The following is a 15,514-nucleotide window of genomic DNA, read 5'->3' on the forward strand; positions in this document are numbered from 1 at the left end:
GGGGCAATGCATTGTTTGCTATGCAAACACTCAGCATGGTGGATTGGCTTAATCTGCTCAAGCTATTCAAACCACGAGAGATAAGATCTTTTACAGTTATGACACACAGAAAAATACCGCATTAAAGGTAGTGAGCAGCTATCTTTCTCATCCATTGTGGGGTGAAGAGGTTTAACTCAGAAATACGATTAACGATGCCACACATGTAAATACACTGCATTAAAAGAACAAACCAGTAAATAATGGTCATAATGTAATATCTAAATGAGGGATTTATCATCTTCACCTTGTGAAACATCATGTATTCAATATTTGCATTCAAACACGAGGGGCAAATGGATGCATTCAAGACTTTGATTTCTCATTGCCACACCTGACATAAAATTTCGCTTGGCATTTACGACATGATCAGTTAATGATAACTTCTGTCATCATAGCAATATAAAATAAATTATGACCACACTTATAGCTAACATGTATTCTTGCGCATCTCTTCAAAAAGAAAAAAAGGGGAGGGGGAAAGAGGTCCAGATGACAGTTTCATCTAAAAGGCATCAAGTCCTACATGAATTGAATTTCCTTGAATCTGGGAGCACTTTCCAGACAAGACAATCAACCACAAAACTGCCAGTGACAAATCATTTGATTACAAAAGTTTATCACAATCAACACAGACAAAAGTTATGTCGAAAGTCTGAATTTACACAAAAACCACATATTCTTGGTTTCAAAGACAACACACCAACAAAAAACAAACAAAAAAATTAAACAGGGTAATAATAACTTCCTAATGTTCACCATTCAAACTCAACACATGAGATGGGTACGTATGGGACTTGAACCATTATGAACAATTATGATTTCTTCACACAGAATACTGTTCACGTTGTCCCTTCTGTGTTTTTTTTTTTTTCTTTCTTTTTGATGCGATCTTTTGATCTGGTCTTTGAAAAAAAAATACAGAAAATACAAAATGAATCTATTTTTTTCCAGGCCATCGGCCAAATCTGCAATCGTACATTCACAGAAAGACCAATTCCCTGTGAAGTGGAACTATCGAAAAAATCTCAGCGATGCTTGCTAATTTGTACTTCTATGTGGATACGCAAAGGTGACGTTCCCATGTGACGCTCTTTATCTACCTATTAGGTAAAGCTACCAAATGAACAAATATAACGGGGGGGGGGGGGGAGGATTTTTTTTTGTTAAACTCACACTTTCCCAAGGTTTTCTTTTTTCCCCACCTCAATTCCTTGTTTCAATCTCTCTATTTGCTGTACTAAATTGATCTCACAGAAAGCACACTGTCATTTGTGTCTCATCCATGGTGTGAACCAAAAATTCACAGAGGGACTTTTTTTTTAAAGTTTTGTTTCACACAGAACAAGGGCGTGCATCATGAATAGGGACTACTACAAATGTGACTTCAGGCAATACACCGTATGAGCAGGGTATAATGTACTAATTTTCAAAAGTTGCATTTCCTAGATTGACAAATACATTCGTTTCATTGTTTGCTATCAGTGTGTAAAACCCACCTAAAGGACAAGTCCACCTGGATTGAGTGAATGTAGCAATATAAGAAGAACACATCAGTGAAAATTTGGTGAAAATTGGACAATCCGCTCAAAAGTTATGAATTTTTAAAGTATCTGAGCAGTCACTGCTGGATGAAAAGACTAACTATAGTGCATGATGTCATATGCATAGAACGATAATAACGAAAGTATAAAGAGAATTTTACTAAAATTTTATTTTATTTTTTTGAAAAAAGTGCACATTTCCTCAACTTTTCACTAACGAATGTTAAGGGTAATATCATTTTCCCTGCCTTCTGAAAGAGGCAAGTCAAGTGTTCTTTTATTATGCAAGAAAAGTGAAAATATGTTGAATTTTCTTTACATTTTTCTTTATATCTTTCTACACATATGACATCAAAAGCCTTAATAGTCTTCTCATCAAGCAGTCACTGAGCAGAAACTTTAAAAATTCATAACTTTTGAACAGATTGCCAGATTTTTCCTCAAACTCCAACTGATGTGTTCTACTAAAATTGCTGCATTCACTCAATCCACATGTCTATAGAGGTGAACTTGTCCTTTAAATATATCCAACCCCTCCAATTATCCCCTCCACTCCCTCTTATTTCCAAGAAAAAAAAGAAAAGAAAAAAAAGGAGAAAATGTAACAAATGGGTGTAAGGGGGACACATAATCTTCAGGATCAAATTGCAGGCACAAAACAGTGATTCTACAGGCATGATAACACAAAAAAAAAAAAAGAAGAAGAAGAAAAAAGAAAGAAAGAAATGATAATACGGAAGAGGAACAATCTCATCATCACAACATCACGTAACTGTAATCTGGTGTCTCAACAACAGGGCTGCTTGAAAGAACTTTGGAATTAAGGCTCATCCGAGTGGAAAGCCCATGAAAGCAAAACAGCTGCAGATAAAAAAATCCCAATGTTATAACTGTCTGATGGAGTTTCATTGTTGTGCCCCTTCCTCATGCAGAAGGGTTTCCATTAATGTGAGCTTAAAAATCTTTTTCATGTGTCTTGATAAAACTCCATAATAACTGATGATGGACAAATCCAAGGAATACCACCTACAAGATGTTGCCAACAAGAATTTTCATTTCTTTTTAATCTTCTTATTCAACAAAGAGTACACCATTACAGCTATTATTTTTCTTTAAAACTACTATACACAACAGGTATGTCAAAAAAGATGTTTTTACGCTCCACATCATGCATCTTTGAGAATGTGAGGTAAGTGTGGGGCTTTCACTTCCCTTGCAAAACCTTATTTATCATTATCATCACATTTGCACACTATTCAAACAAATCATAAAATCAAGATCCTCCGGCAAGAGCCTGGGTGGCAGGCTAATTAGCATGAATGAAATCAAACGTCTCCCAATACAATCTTGGCGGGAGTCTAACTAGAGTTACCAAGATCAAACTCCTCCTTCAAGAGCCTGTGTGGTAGACTAACCAGCATGACTAAAATCAAACTTCTCCTATAAGAACCTTGGCAGGAGTCTAATCAGAGTGACTAAGATTGAAATTCTCCTACAAGAGCCTTGGCAGTAGGCTAACTGGTGTGACTAACATCAAACTTCTCCTACAAGATCCTTGATGGGAGTCTAACCAGAGAGACCAATATCTAAGGGTGCGTTTGAGTGCTCTCCTAGAGCGAACTGTACCGTACCTGTGCCAGAGGAAGGCTTGAACACTCCTAAAGTGTACTGCACCATACCGTACCGAGCCGAAAGTGGACCACTTGCCAATGTGCTCTAAAAGGGTACCAAAAATGTACCACAAGTTTGCATGTAAAGTATGCGCGTATCATGCACATGATGCAAAGACATCATTCTCTTTGTTTGGGACAGCTGTAAGTACAGGGATGATATTGAGGTTGTTTGAAGGAATCAGAAATCAGAATTTTCAGGTGATTTGAACACATGGAAATAGCAAAATGTGTACACACTTTAGAAGAAAAATAAAATCGGAAATCAGATTTAAATCTACAGAATATCATGTCTGAAGTAGTTAAAGCGTGCCGGTGAATGACCCTTTCGCTACAAAATGCGTGACCTCTTCTAAAAATAACGCTTTCTCAACAGAGCGCTCAAACGCTCCAAATCTGGTACAGTTCAGTACCGCTTTAGTTCAGTTCGTTTTGATTCACTTTAGAGCTCTCGAACGCACCCCAACTATTCCCATGAGAGCCTGGGCGGCGGGGGCTAACTAACGAGCGTGAACTCACCGCCTCTCGCTCCCTGTCCATGATGGTCTCCAGCTCCTCAAAGTGGCGCAGCTTGATCTCCAACTTCTTCATCTGGGTCTCCACCAGCAGCGCCACCAGACTCTTGATCTTACGCTCCTCCATGGCTGCCAGGTGCTGAGAAGGAAGGGGGGGGGGGGAGAAAGAGAAAAGGGATTAAAAAAAAAAAAAAAATTATTGTTTTGAGAAGAATCCATGTTGAGACAGTGAAGATTAGTCAGCACTTTTTATTCATAAGAATTGTGAGGGTATTGTTCTCTCTAGAACACACAATCAGCTTGTTGAATTAAAACAAAAATGAAGGAGATCTGATCATTACAAAATAAAACACAAAAAACAACAAAATCTTCACTCTGCACTCAGTGCTTCATCATCACATTTTATGCAGCCAGCATACAATTACATGTACATGTCTGCATGGGACTGGGCAAAGTACAATGTTTAAAGAATACCAGTATTTTTTATTTTTTGTTGTTGTTTTTTTACAATGTAGTAATCAAGACATCTACAGTGGTCATTTAAAACAATCTGAAAGAGCTAGTGTGCACTGTTCTTTTGTTGTTTACTGATCAATACAATATCTGATGACAAATAATGGAAGAAAAGTTAATCTAAATCTGGCTAAAAAGATGACCTCCCCAAAAAACAACAAACAAACAAACAAACAAACACATTGTATACTGTAATATCTGTACAGAGAATAGATATCTTACGTACAGTGCCAAAGTTTCAGCTTACTGACAGGTTTCAAACCAAACACAAGGTGGACGTTAAAGGGACTGTACTACAGTACTGGTTGAGGTGGGGAATCTTATTTTGAACATTCCAAAGTGAGATAATGAGAAACCTCTTATGAAATATGAAAGAGCATGTAATTTTAAGAAGGATTCAACGTTTATTTGATGAAAACTGGTTTTCAAATGGCTGAGATATCCCAAAAAGTGATAATAATAAAAGGCGACAGGCCACAACTTTATTAGCATCTCTTTGTTTCACCTTGTTTTTGGTTATCTCAGTCATCTCAAAACCGATTTTCATCAAGTAAACTTTTGATACCCCTTAGAATTGCATGCTCTTTGACATCTCATAGAGTGGTTTCTGAATATCTTGCAAAACATTAAAAGCTAAGTCCTCACCTCGACCAGAACTGTACACACCCTTTAATTTGAGGTGCGTGGACAAACAGTAAACTGGGAACCACGTTCACCATTATACCTGTTGCAAACCCATGTGAAAATAAAATAAACTTGTTGCCATTGTTTAGGTTATCATGCTCTCTAGCATCTGACACAAGTGAGTGAGTTTGTTCGATTGGCAAACATTGTAATGACTCAAATGCCCACATCATCTCCTTGACTTTGGACCTCCATGTGTGATCAATAGCATGTCAATATGATTATATTAGAAGTGAATAACACCTGTTGAAAAACACTAGCTCTAAATGTGTGTGATTTTATGTTTGCTCATACTATTTACAATGTTCCTGTTCATGACAAGTATGAAAAGAAATTGAATTGAATTGAATTGAATTGAATTGACACTGTTAGTCAGAATAAAATGAAAACCACATTGTACACTCTAGAGAGAGAATATGTGTAAGAATCTACACTTTTGAAATTAAAGCAGTTGTACCCCAAGCATTTGCAAACCATCTGAACATGCCACGTGTATAATTTCTATGTTCAAGATTTAGTCATGTTGCAGAGCTGCCACCACACACACTGAATGAAGAATGTTAACATGAGACGAGTACATATACAACAGTGTAAGTAATTCTGTCAGATACCTACTTGAATAAACGCCATATATACACAAGTTTAAAAACTGAAGAGGTAGCAATACACATTGCATTGCCCAAGCATTCTTGGAGTGTCTAACAGAATCTGACAAACCCGAGGTAAGAGTCCACTATTGTATAGGCCAAATATTTTGTGAGGTTCTAATTTTTCGCGAATTTTGCGAGTTGGGTGGTATTCACAAATTTAAAGACAAGCAAAAATATCGAGTCTGATCCTGACATGAATGCGACATGCACCCATACATTTCTCCATAATATTGTACTCAACGATCACAAATTTAACGAATCGCGAAATCGCCAGGACGTCCCGATTCGTGAAAAATCAGACTTGCTAAATATATGGCACATACAGTATACAATACATGAAGCTTTTAACTTCTCTTGAGCAGTAAAGTCATCCAGATGAGGACACTAATGCAGGAAATGAAAAGCCTAGTGAACATGAAGAGAAGAGATGAATGTCAAAAATTTAGGAAACACTGGGGAGGTATTTTTCACTTCATTTCTTACGCCGTTGCATCAATTATGTAATGTTTGAGACTTGAGGTAGATTAAAAAAAAAAGAAAGAGTGAATAAATACTAAAACTGACAGAAAATTTATACCAAATGCAATTCATCCTGAAGAAATAGTACAAATAGCTGGAATACATAAAATACCAAGCACTCCTTTGCCAGGATGCGTCCACATGATGTATTACATACTACATTGTATATATGTGACCCTGCACCTCAAAACAAACAAAAAGTCGCCAGACATGAATTTTTAGTTAAGACCATATTCTGAAAGAGCAGACCTTAAGCTTTAAAATGATGTATAACTCAAATCAAATGGACTCTCCTAACCTATCTAAATATTGGAAAGAAAGCACAAACTCAGGAAAAGTGTGAACTGAGAAAAGAGGCTCTAAAGTACAGTGTCTATTCAAGCGCTTAATCTTTACCAAACCGTGCTGGCTGTGTGATGAATGGGACAAAAAACAGGAAGTAAACCACCAGAGTAACAACAATGAAGGGATTATCAGATTAAACTGAAATCAAGCATGCCTCATTAACACATTCTGTCCATAATTAATGCTAACTTTCAAAGCAGTAGCACTATCCTTTCAAAAGTTATTAGAGTTGAAAGTGAAGAGTGTGGACAAAGTTTTTCAGAAATGAAAAAGGGATTCTAAAGACACACCTACTCACACTATTCTACCAAAAATGTTCGAGATAAACTGCTAAAAAAACACACTTTCCTGCCCGTTTTATGATACCAAATTTTAGCATAATGTAAAAGAAGACCCGCTCTTTCAGAAAATATGAAAAAGTCAAGTTCGACTAGGTTGACCCATTTCACTTATTTTCAGTCCTCACGCAAAATCAGTGTGTGCGACTTTATGTTCGTTTTGAGGTGCACGGTCACATATGCTTGAAAACAAAATCTAAACGTTAGAAATACAGGGAGAATGAAGATTACAAAAGAAATACATGGTAAGAATTGGAATTTCAAGTTACACACGCTGTCTGCGCAACAAAATGAGTCGCGATCAACACAATTTAGGTACAACATAGTGCGGTAAGGTATTTCCGCCATGAGACCATGAACTTGCATTGACATCTGTTGTCACCTGCCCAAAAATGACTATTTGGTGATAAGATTCACGCGTAATCATGTGTAGCAACAGGTGATCTTCTGATAGGATTGACAATTCCTGGTTCCTAGCCAATGTGACCCACAGAAGTGCGAACAAACAAGCAAATGAAGGTCAATTTTACAGCACCTATTTCTTTTATCGGAATTTACAAAAGAAGAGCTCAAGCAACCAATTATCAAAAGCCATTACTAAAGGGGCACTCCTAGAAAGAAATTACGTTGGTATGCATGACTCTGAATTTTGCCGCCTCCAGTTATCAGCATGATTTGTAACTCAGTCACTGTTAAATTGCCATCACAATTAGCTTTAAATGACTCTTTAACCAGTCACATGTGGTGCTGGGTGCACCCCCTAATTGCATCATCAGGAGCATCCAGGTAGAACTGCATCTATTTCTAGTGGCCTTCAGCTGTCTGTGACAGATACCATCATCGACTGTTCAAATCTTAACCCTTCCATTGTTGAGATGAGCTAAATATTGCATGCATAATCAATCCTTGGAATGAATCCTCATCCCCAACTGACCCCCAGGTTTACGTGTGAACGTGCCTATGAGGGCATCACACAAAGTCACGATCGGCCATTGTGGACACCTACCAGCAGCACAGCCCACATTCTTGGCATCACTATCACGGATGTTCAAAAGTACAGTACTCTCCACTTTATAATCGGGTAAAAAAAATGCTCTGCCAGACACTACCCGATTAAGCGGAGACTACTGTACTACGAGGAGAGATACTCGGGTCCAACATTCACCTGAATGGTCAATCACAATTCCAAACTTAAAGAGAGTTTTACACCCTTTCGTTGAAACATGAAGAAATAATTCATTTTTCAGGAAGCCGCATGAAGAGTCTGGGAGACTTGGTGGGTCTCCTAAGCTAGAGCTTTTGTTTAACATCATTCAGTGCCACAATGTAGAACCCATCATCATGTCGATCACCAAGAGGGTGCAAACATTATATATAAACTGGACTCAGGGTCTTAACACACTTATCTTATAGGATGATACTGTGCTAACCCTATAAGCACAAACTGCTTCAGTGGGAACATACGTTTGCATATGATAAATGTATTATTTTCATCGCTTCATTAAGCAGGTTATTTTTTGGCCGAAACACTTCCATTATCCATCATTAGCGCCCCAAAATAAAAAATGATTACAAAAATGTTGTTACCTTGCCAGAAGTGTTTATATGTCAACTGAGTTGTCTAAAAATCCGTTGTCGGGCAGGACATAGCTTGTGGGACTACACAATGATGTGGCATTCAGGCATGGTGCTAACAGCCATATTGACATCTTAACAACTTAATATCCTTTGAATAGATATACTGAATAGAGTTGATTAAAACATATTCTACTTTTTCCTGAGCATTGAAATTAGTGATTCTTCCTGTACAAAAGACTAGTGGGTAGGGGTCATGCACTGGAGACCGAGTTACAGGATAATTTACAACATTCAAAAAATTAGTGCAATATCATGTTTCATGTTTCATAAATGACTTGAAAATGGTCATGACTTCTCACACTTTGTCCTATTCTGGTAAAAAAAAAAAATCCTTTAAATAGTTTTGTTGTATATGTATATACACATATTTTGAGTGAGTAGAGCTGGGTATGGGATGGCATGAAAATACAATGTTGCAGTTCTGTTGCCACTGAGGACAGACTATTGAAACTTTAAACCAATTAACTCTCATCCTTGAAAAAACTTGACAAATATAACACGAAAGCCACCAAATTGGAGACGTCTTCTTGCGTAGGCGCAACACCTGTTCAGACAACTGGGTCGCGACAAAACTCAATATTTGTCCGTCCGCAAATCTCCTTCCGTAAAACAAAGCGACACAAGGTGGGAGCGTACGTCGTGTTAGTTCAGCTCTCCTGGGAACAACGTTTGTCTTTTGCATCAGGGCGGGACGTGGTGGGGACAATGCTCGTGAGAAAAGTTGGGACGCAACATTTTGCCCCTGTGTTTGCCCATGTGGTCACACCAGCCAACGGGGCATGGCAGTGTTCACGGATGCGGACCACCGCCCCATAATGGATGGAGCGGAGACAGGAGTACTCAGAGAGGAATTAAAGTCTTCTCCCTTGCCCGTGACCCTCGAACTCTGCTATCGCAGCAAATACAGAGACGCTGGCATTATCAAGAGATAAAGGGTCATGCTCCCATAAGGAGCAAATAGATACAAATTTATACAAATTTGTACAATAAAGTCCATGTATTTTGAGGTGTGTATATGCATTATCCTTGAAAACATAGAATGAGCAATTGGTAAGACTGGGAAGAAATAGCTGAGAATTGTTGTCAACTGTAAAGTTCTCTTGGGAAGAAAAAAAAAACAAATTCTGTGTTACGTGTCAAATCTAAGAGAAAAAAAAAACTTAAAAATTAAAAGTAAAATGCACAGATGATGAACAGACAAAAATGGTACAAATTTGTAAATCATGCTCCAGTCAAACATAAAGTGTAATAAACTGCTTTTATACATAAAACATGAAATAAGGGGATGAGAGAGAGAGGAGAGACGGGGTCAAAAGCAGATCATATAGAGCTGAATATCAATGACAGATTTCTTAGCTGCACATGTTCATAATTCCTACGCCCACCTTGGGTGGAAGCTGATCCCCCTTCGGGATCATGCACAACACGAGAGAGAGAGAGAGGAATGTGGTTTGAAACAACAGGTTATCCATTTATACAAGTCTGTACGGGCATCTTCTCCGCACAGAGTCAATAGCCCTTCTTATACGCTCTTGCTGTTTCTTAGACTGACCACATGAGGATGGAAAGGAGGGCAGGGAGATGACTCGGTTCAAGGGCAGAGGAGATTTACTCCAGAACATATCGATCACTGGAGGCTGCCTGTCCTGCGGTTGCCGTGACGACGGCCGCAATCGCATGCCTTGACTTCAGTGTCAGAGACACCAAACAAAAATATGAGGGAGCATTAACTCTTTAATTTCCCCAAACATTTTTCGTCGGGGGTGTCCGGGGGTCTGCCGAGGAACAGATCTTCCCAAAACATTTCGCTTGAGAGGAAGCGGAGAGTGTGCTGACGGATAACATGGTAACGTGTGAGTGACACGTAAACAGCGGGAGCATTCCGATCATGGCATCTTCGGCAAATATGAGGTACATTTTCTATCCCCCTCAAACAATCCCTTTTCCCTCCCTCCCTTCCCATGAAATCAAGAGTAACAATAAAAAGCATGAACCAAAACAAAAACAGCACAAAAATGGGGTAATGCAATGCAGATGTGAGCTTGGGCAGGCTGTAGGTCATGACAGGACATTTACCACTAAAATAAGAGTGGAAGACAAAATATAGATGGGTGAGTAGGGTATGCATAATAGGATGACTACATGGATCCACAGTCCTGTAGTAACACTGGGGTTATCAGTGGCCCAGAATGTGACTTAAGAATTAACAGTAACCACCAGGAACAGTACATGGAAAATCAGATGATACTACTGAACATTTCATTTCACTTCATTTCATTTCTTCACAATGATTGACACATGGCTTTCCATTTTGAGAACACTTCTTTTTAAGGAAATTTTCTTCAATAGATGATCTCAAAAATTAGGAGGCATGCTTATACCTAATTTTCACACCATGTTCAAGTCTACATTAAGAGATGCCATAAAAACAGAATGGGAGAAGCGTTGGAAAACAAGGAAGTTGAGGAAGTTTTCAAGTTTCTAATGTTTTCACTGAATTCTTGACATTGGTCATAACCTCTTAGTGCAAATTGTAGTAATGTCACCAATTGATAAACTCTCCCAGTGGTTTTGTATGCAAAAGTGTGCTGAAAATCATGCCTTGTCGATAATCTGGCAGTTCGACCCTTATCCACTAAAAGTCATCACGTTTGGTTATTGCAACACATCAAGAATACAGACGCCTTTTTTTTTTCTGGTTTTAGTCCAAGACAGTGATGCGTGCATTACTACCAGCTTTACATATATATTCATACACATATTAAATCACTGTGACAAGCCTTCCAGTCGACAAAGACGTAGTGTTCACACCTGCCTTTGCAGTAGTTCTACCATGCATACATGTATCTCCTACAATGCTGTGGCGGTGAGTCTTGAATGGCATTCACGAATGCTAGGCTTTAGAATTATGTTGCTATGCTGTTTATATCCTGGTGCTCTTTTCACAAATTTCATGAGTTGACTCACATAATGTATAGTAATGCGATATTAACGACTTGAGAAACATTGCACTTATGTGGGAAATCTCTAACTTTTCCAATGAAAAGAAATGTTATAACAACATGCAACATTCATCTTACCAAATAATTCACAAAATGTTGCACTTGCAAATCGAATGTACCGTATAAGCGACTGTACAGTATGTACAAATGTCAATGTGCCCTCTAGCACACCCCAATGACTCCATTGCCAAGACTTTTGGACAAGTCTCTTTAATAAACCCCTCTGAATCATCAGATATATCATAAACACTGCAGGCACGGATTACAAAAGGATTTGCCCAGCACTATGTCAGCCTAACAATACAATATGGCCATATCAAACTCAATTCACAGACAAATGGAGTCTCCTTCTCTGCAACATAAAACCTTGCCAAATGATAAACGAATACTGATAGTCACTGAAAATTCTTTTTTTTTTAAAAGTCCTTTTTCACCCTCTAAATGATTACCCTCCTACCAAGACTTAACTTTTGTATCTACACATATGTTGGGAATGTAGCATTAATTCATAAGTCCTGAGGGATATCTTGCTACAGAAATCATCTTGTTATCATCATATTGGCACCTCTGAATTTCACTGTACATTGTATGCCTTATATGAAAAAGATTAGATACAATGGGTTGTGTTCATCAAATTTGAAAAAAAAAAATCAATAGACATCGAAACAAACAGAATTTACAAAAACTGTGCCAATTTGAGAAAGACACAGGAACACTAATCTTCCAAAATGTGTTGCCAATTTGAGACATGAGAACTTTTAATCTTTCAAAATGAATTGCCAATTTAAGAATGTAAAAACTCGAGCAAAAAAAAACTCTGCGATTGAAACAAAACATCAACAAACAAAAACAATAATGGGTTCAACTGAGAGACAATTGCTTCCTCTACAACTGTACCTTACAAAAAGCTATCAATTGATACACACGTACATACATATATACAAATCAGGACACACTAGCACCATTCTCATTGCAAAAATGTCAAAATTTGGGCCACGATTAGGTTCGTGTCTTTTTGGTTCAACATTTTCACTGTGAGAAAAAAAAAGCGAACTTTTTTGGTTGCGATTATTTGCAAAGAGCTAGCCCATGCATGTTATGAATGTTATGCTTACTACAAAATGTAGTCTACAAGTATGTCTCAAGACCAATTCAGTATACTACGGTGCTCGACAGAATGGTAGAAATAGCAAGGAGCGACATAACACAACTAAAATCACACTAATTGGAACAATTTGGATTGTGATCCAAATCGTGCAAAAAATTGTGTTATTTCTGTTGGCATGTAAAAGTTTCAAAATTTGGGTCGCGATCCTAATTGCGACCCGAAAAAAAACATTATTCTGAGTGCAATGAGAACAGCACTACCGATACATTACCAAACCACAGAAATATGGCTTCTCATACTTGATGTGTTAAATATTATTGTAAATATACTAGCTGTGACACTTGCCAAAGGAACGGATGATTCATTTGTGACTAGACCAGCCCACTCTATTTCAGACCGTTGTAAATCACAGGAAACGCGGAATTTTACACACACTTTATGCTACACTCCACAAACATCAATGTGCGTACATAGGACTGACAATCCTCAATGTTATCATTTTATTGATTATCTGTGGCAACCAATTTCAGGATTAAAATTTCTACCTAATGGGTAACTTTGCTGTATTAACCTTACATCTGCAATTGTTATTACTTATTCATTCTCAATATGCCACGCTGACCATAACTCATAAGCATAGTCATGAGTTCCTTTCTTTTTTTGTTAGTGGGTGTTTGTGGCTCCCATCCCCCAATAATTCCCCCTCCTATCTTCTAAGGTGGTTACCAAAAAAACTTTATTCAGACTACAAAATGCCTGTGACCTTAAACATGCTACATGCTGACTAACATTAGCTACAGCTGGGGCTGTTTCTGTTGACAGCTATTGGCACCTGTTACCACACGCTGACAACCCGAGCCCCCTTCTTGCTTTCAAACGAGCTCAATTGATTACAGAAGGGCCTTAAGTCACTCAGTAAGACAGGGAGCACGAGAAAGAGAGAGATAAAAGATGGGCACCTTTCCAATAAAAAACAAACAAACAAAGCGTACAATCCTGACAGCAATTTAAAACTACTCTCAAGGTGTCGTGCGGTTTAATTCTTGGGTATCTTGTTTCCTATTATTTTTTTGTTTGGGGAGAGGATTGATCATAGGAAGGAACTCATGTTGCGTGACATCGACGACTAAATGCACACACACGTTGCATGACATCATCAACTAAACCATCTCCATCAAAGCGGGGATTTCACGGTTCTTTTCTCTCGAGACTTGCACACAGCGTAACTTGATTATCTTAAATTTGACTGCAATGGTATCAAATGGCACAGAAGACACGTTTCACTCAAATTACAATGGGTTTATGCACACAGCATTAAGTGACAGCATCCACAACTGAATAATGCTTCATTATGAAAAGAAAGCTAACAAATCGATGAAAGCTGTGAGTAAAAACATATCAACATCATCATGGCCAGATGCCTCTTACCCAGTAATCTTAACATCTCTACTCAGCAATCTAACATCTTTACTCAGCAACATCGATACAATGTATCAACACACAAACACCCACCTACCAACACACACACACACATGCAAATACAAACAAAAGAACACACAATGTTGGGTGCTTGATGGTTGTATACAATATATATGTATAACTCCTCAAGATGTTTTCAAAAAGCAATGCCACTTCTTTCAAATTTCCTTTGGAAGAAGCAATTTCTCATGATTCATCGCAACAAAGATACAGATCATCAGCATCCATTCCGCCGTTCTTGCACGTTACCATCAATGCCTTCAAACCGATCCACGGAAAACTCAATTTTTGGTCTTTTTTTTTTCTTTTTGTACACAGAACATACGAGGATGACTTCCCAAGAGACACAGTCAGGTGACCAAGAACGGCATCATCATGCCGTCATGAGATTTCCTTATTATGCCGTTTTGTGACACCAAAAGGCTCATTACTTTGTGTGTCAAAACAAACAAAATCTGTTATCAACTCTGCTCAAATCTGCACCACTGAGTTCCTAAAGATGTCCAAATTTAGAAGCGGCCTGCATGATGACAGCAATAACGATAATGATCATGGTGACGCAAATTTTTATCACTGCTGCTACTGCTACCACTACTACTACTACTACTACTACTACCACTACTACTACTACTACTACTATTACTACTACTACCACTACTACTACTATCAATTCAATTTAATTCAAATTCAATTCAATTCAATTCAATTCAATACTATCACTACCACTACCACTACCACTACCACTACCACTACCACTAACAGTAACACTAACACTAACACTACCATCACCACTACTACTACTTTTGTTTTTCCATCTCTGTTCCATCTGCAGCTTCTTCTTCTATTTCTCCTCCAACTTCACCTTCTGATTATGTTTAATAGTGAACCATGTAAAAATAATGCTCACAGGAACAGAGAAACAGTTGTACTACTCACACACAGCATCATAAAAGCATGACAATCATTACACAATGTATAATTGAGGTATTAAAGAAACAAAAATGCAAACTTTAGGAAAGGAAGGAGATTATTCGTTCAGCACATCACACCCTGTTTTTGTTTTTTTTTTCTACTTAGATTTTTCTTCTTCTTTAAATGCTGGCAAAGTTTCTCTGCTCCAAATTTTCAAGATGCTCACCTTTGCTTTGACAGCAGCGGCGGCCAGGGCGGCGGCGGCAGCGGTGGCGAGATTCCCGGAATCCACTTCCTCCTCAAACTTCTTCACTTTGTCTGGCTTCTCTTTCACCTCCTCCTTTACCTCCTCACCTATTGTGTGGTTGTTGTTGTTTTCCAAAGATTTACAAAGGAAAATTCAAAAAGTTAAATTTCAGAAGTAGGCATGGCACCTCATGTAGTCAAGGTCAGAGGGATGATTTCTGTAAATGTGGCTAACGATGAGCCATCTATATTTCCTTTTTCTTTGCATTATAGACTGCATTGCTCGTTGATGGAATTTGTTTGACTATCTGG

At 38.2% G+C, this 15,514-nt stretch overlaps 1 protein-coding gene across 1 annotated transcript in view; it reads right to left on the minus strand.

Moving 5' to 3' along the window:
• Positions 1 to 15,514, minus strand: part of LOC139713757 (SWI/SNF complex subunit SMARCC2-like) — a 66,531-nt gene that overhangs the window by 13,849 nt on the left and 37,168 nt on the right. The window contains exons 21-22 of the mRNA XM_071625459.1: positions 15,183 to 15,310; positions 3,773 to 3,907 (exon numbers count right to left, since the gene is read on the minus strand). Coding sequence (XP_071481560.1) covers positions 3,773 to 3,907; positions 15,183 to 15,310 — 263 coding nt within the window. The remainder of the gene's footprint in view (positions 1 to 3,772; positions 3,908 to 15,182; positions 15,311 to 15,514) is intronic.

This window comes from Diadema antillarum, unplaced genomic scaffold (assembly GCF_040938485.1).
Source record: "Diadema antillarum isolate AM-2024a unplaced genomic scaffold, OU_Dant_1.0 seq00002054_RagTag, whole genome shotgun sequence".
NCBI classification, from domain to species: Eukaryota; Metazoa; Echinodermata; class Echinoidea; order Diadematoida; family Diadematidae; genus Diadema; species Diadema antillarum.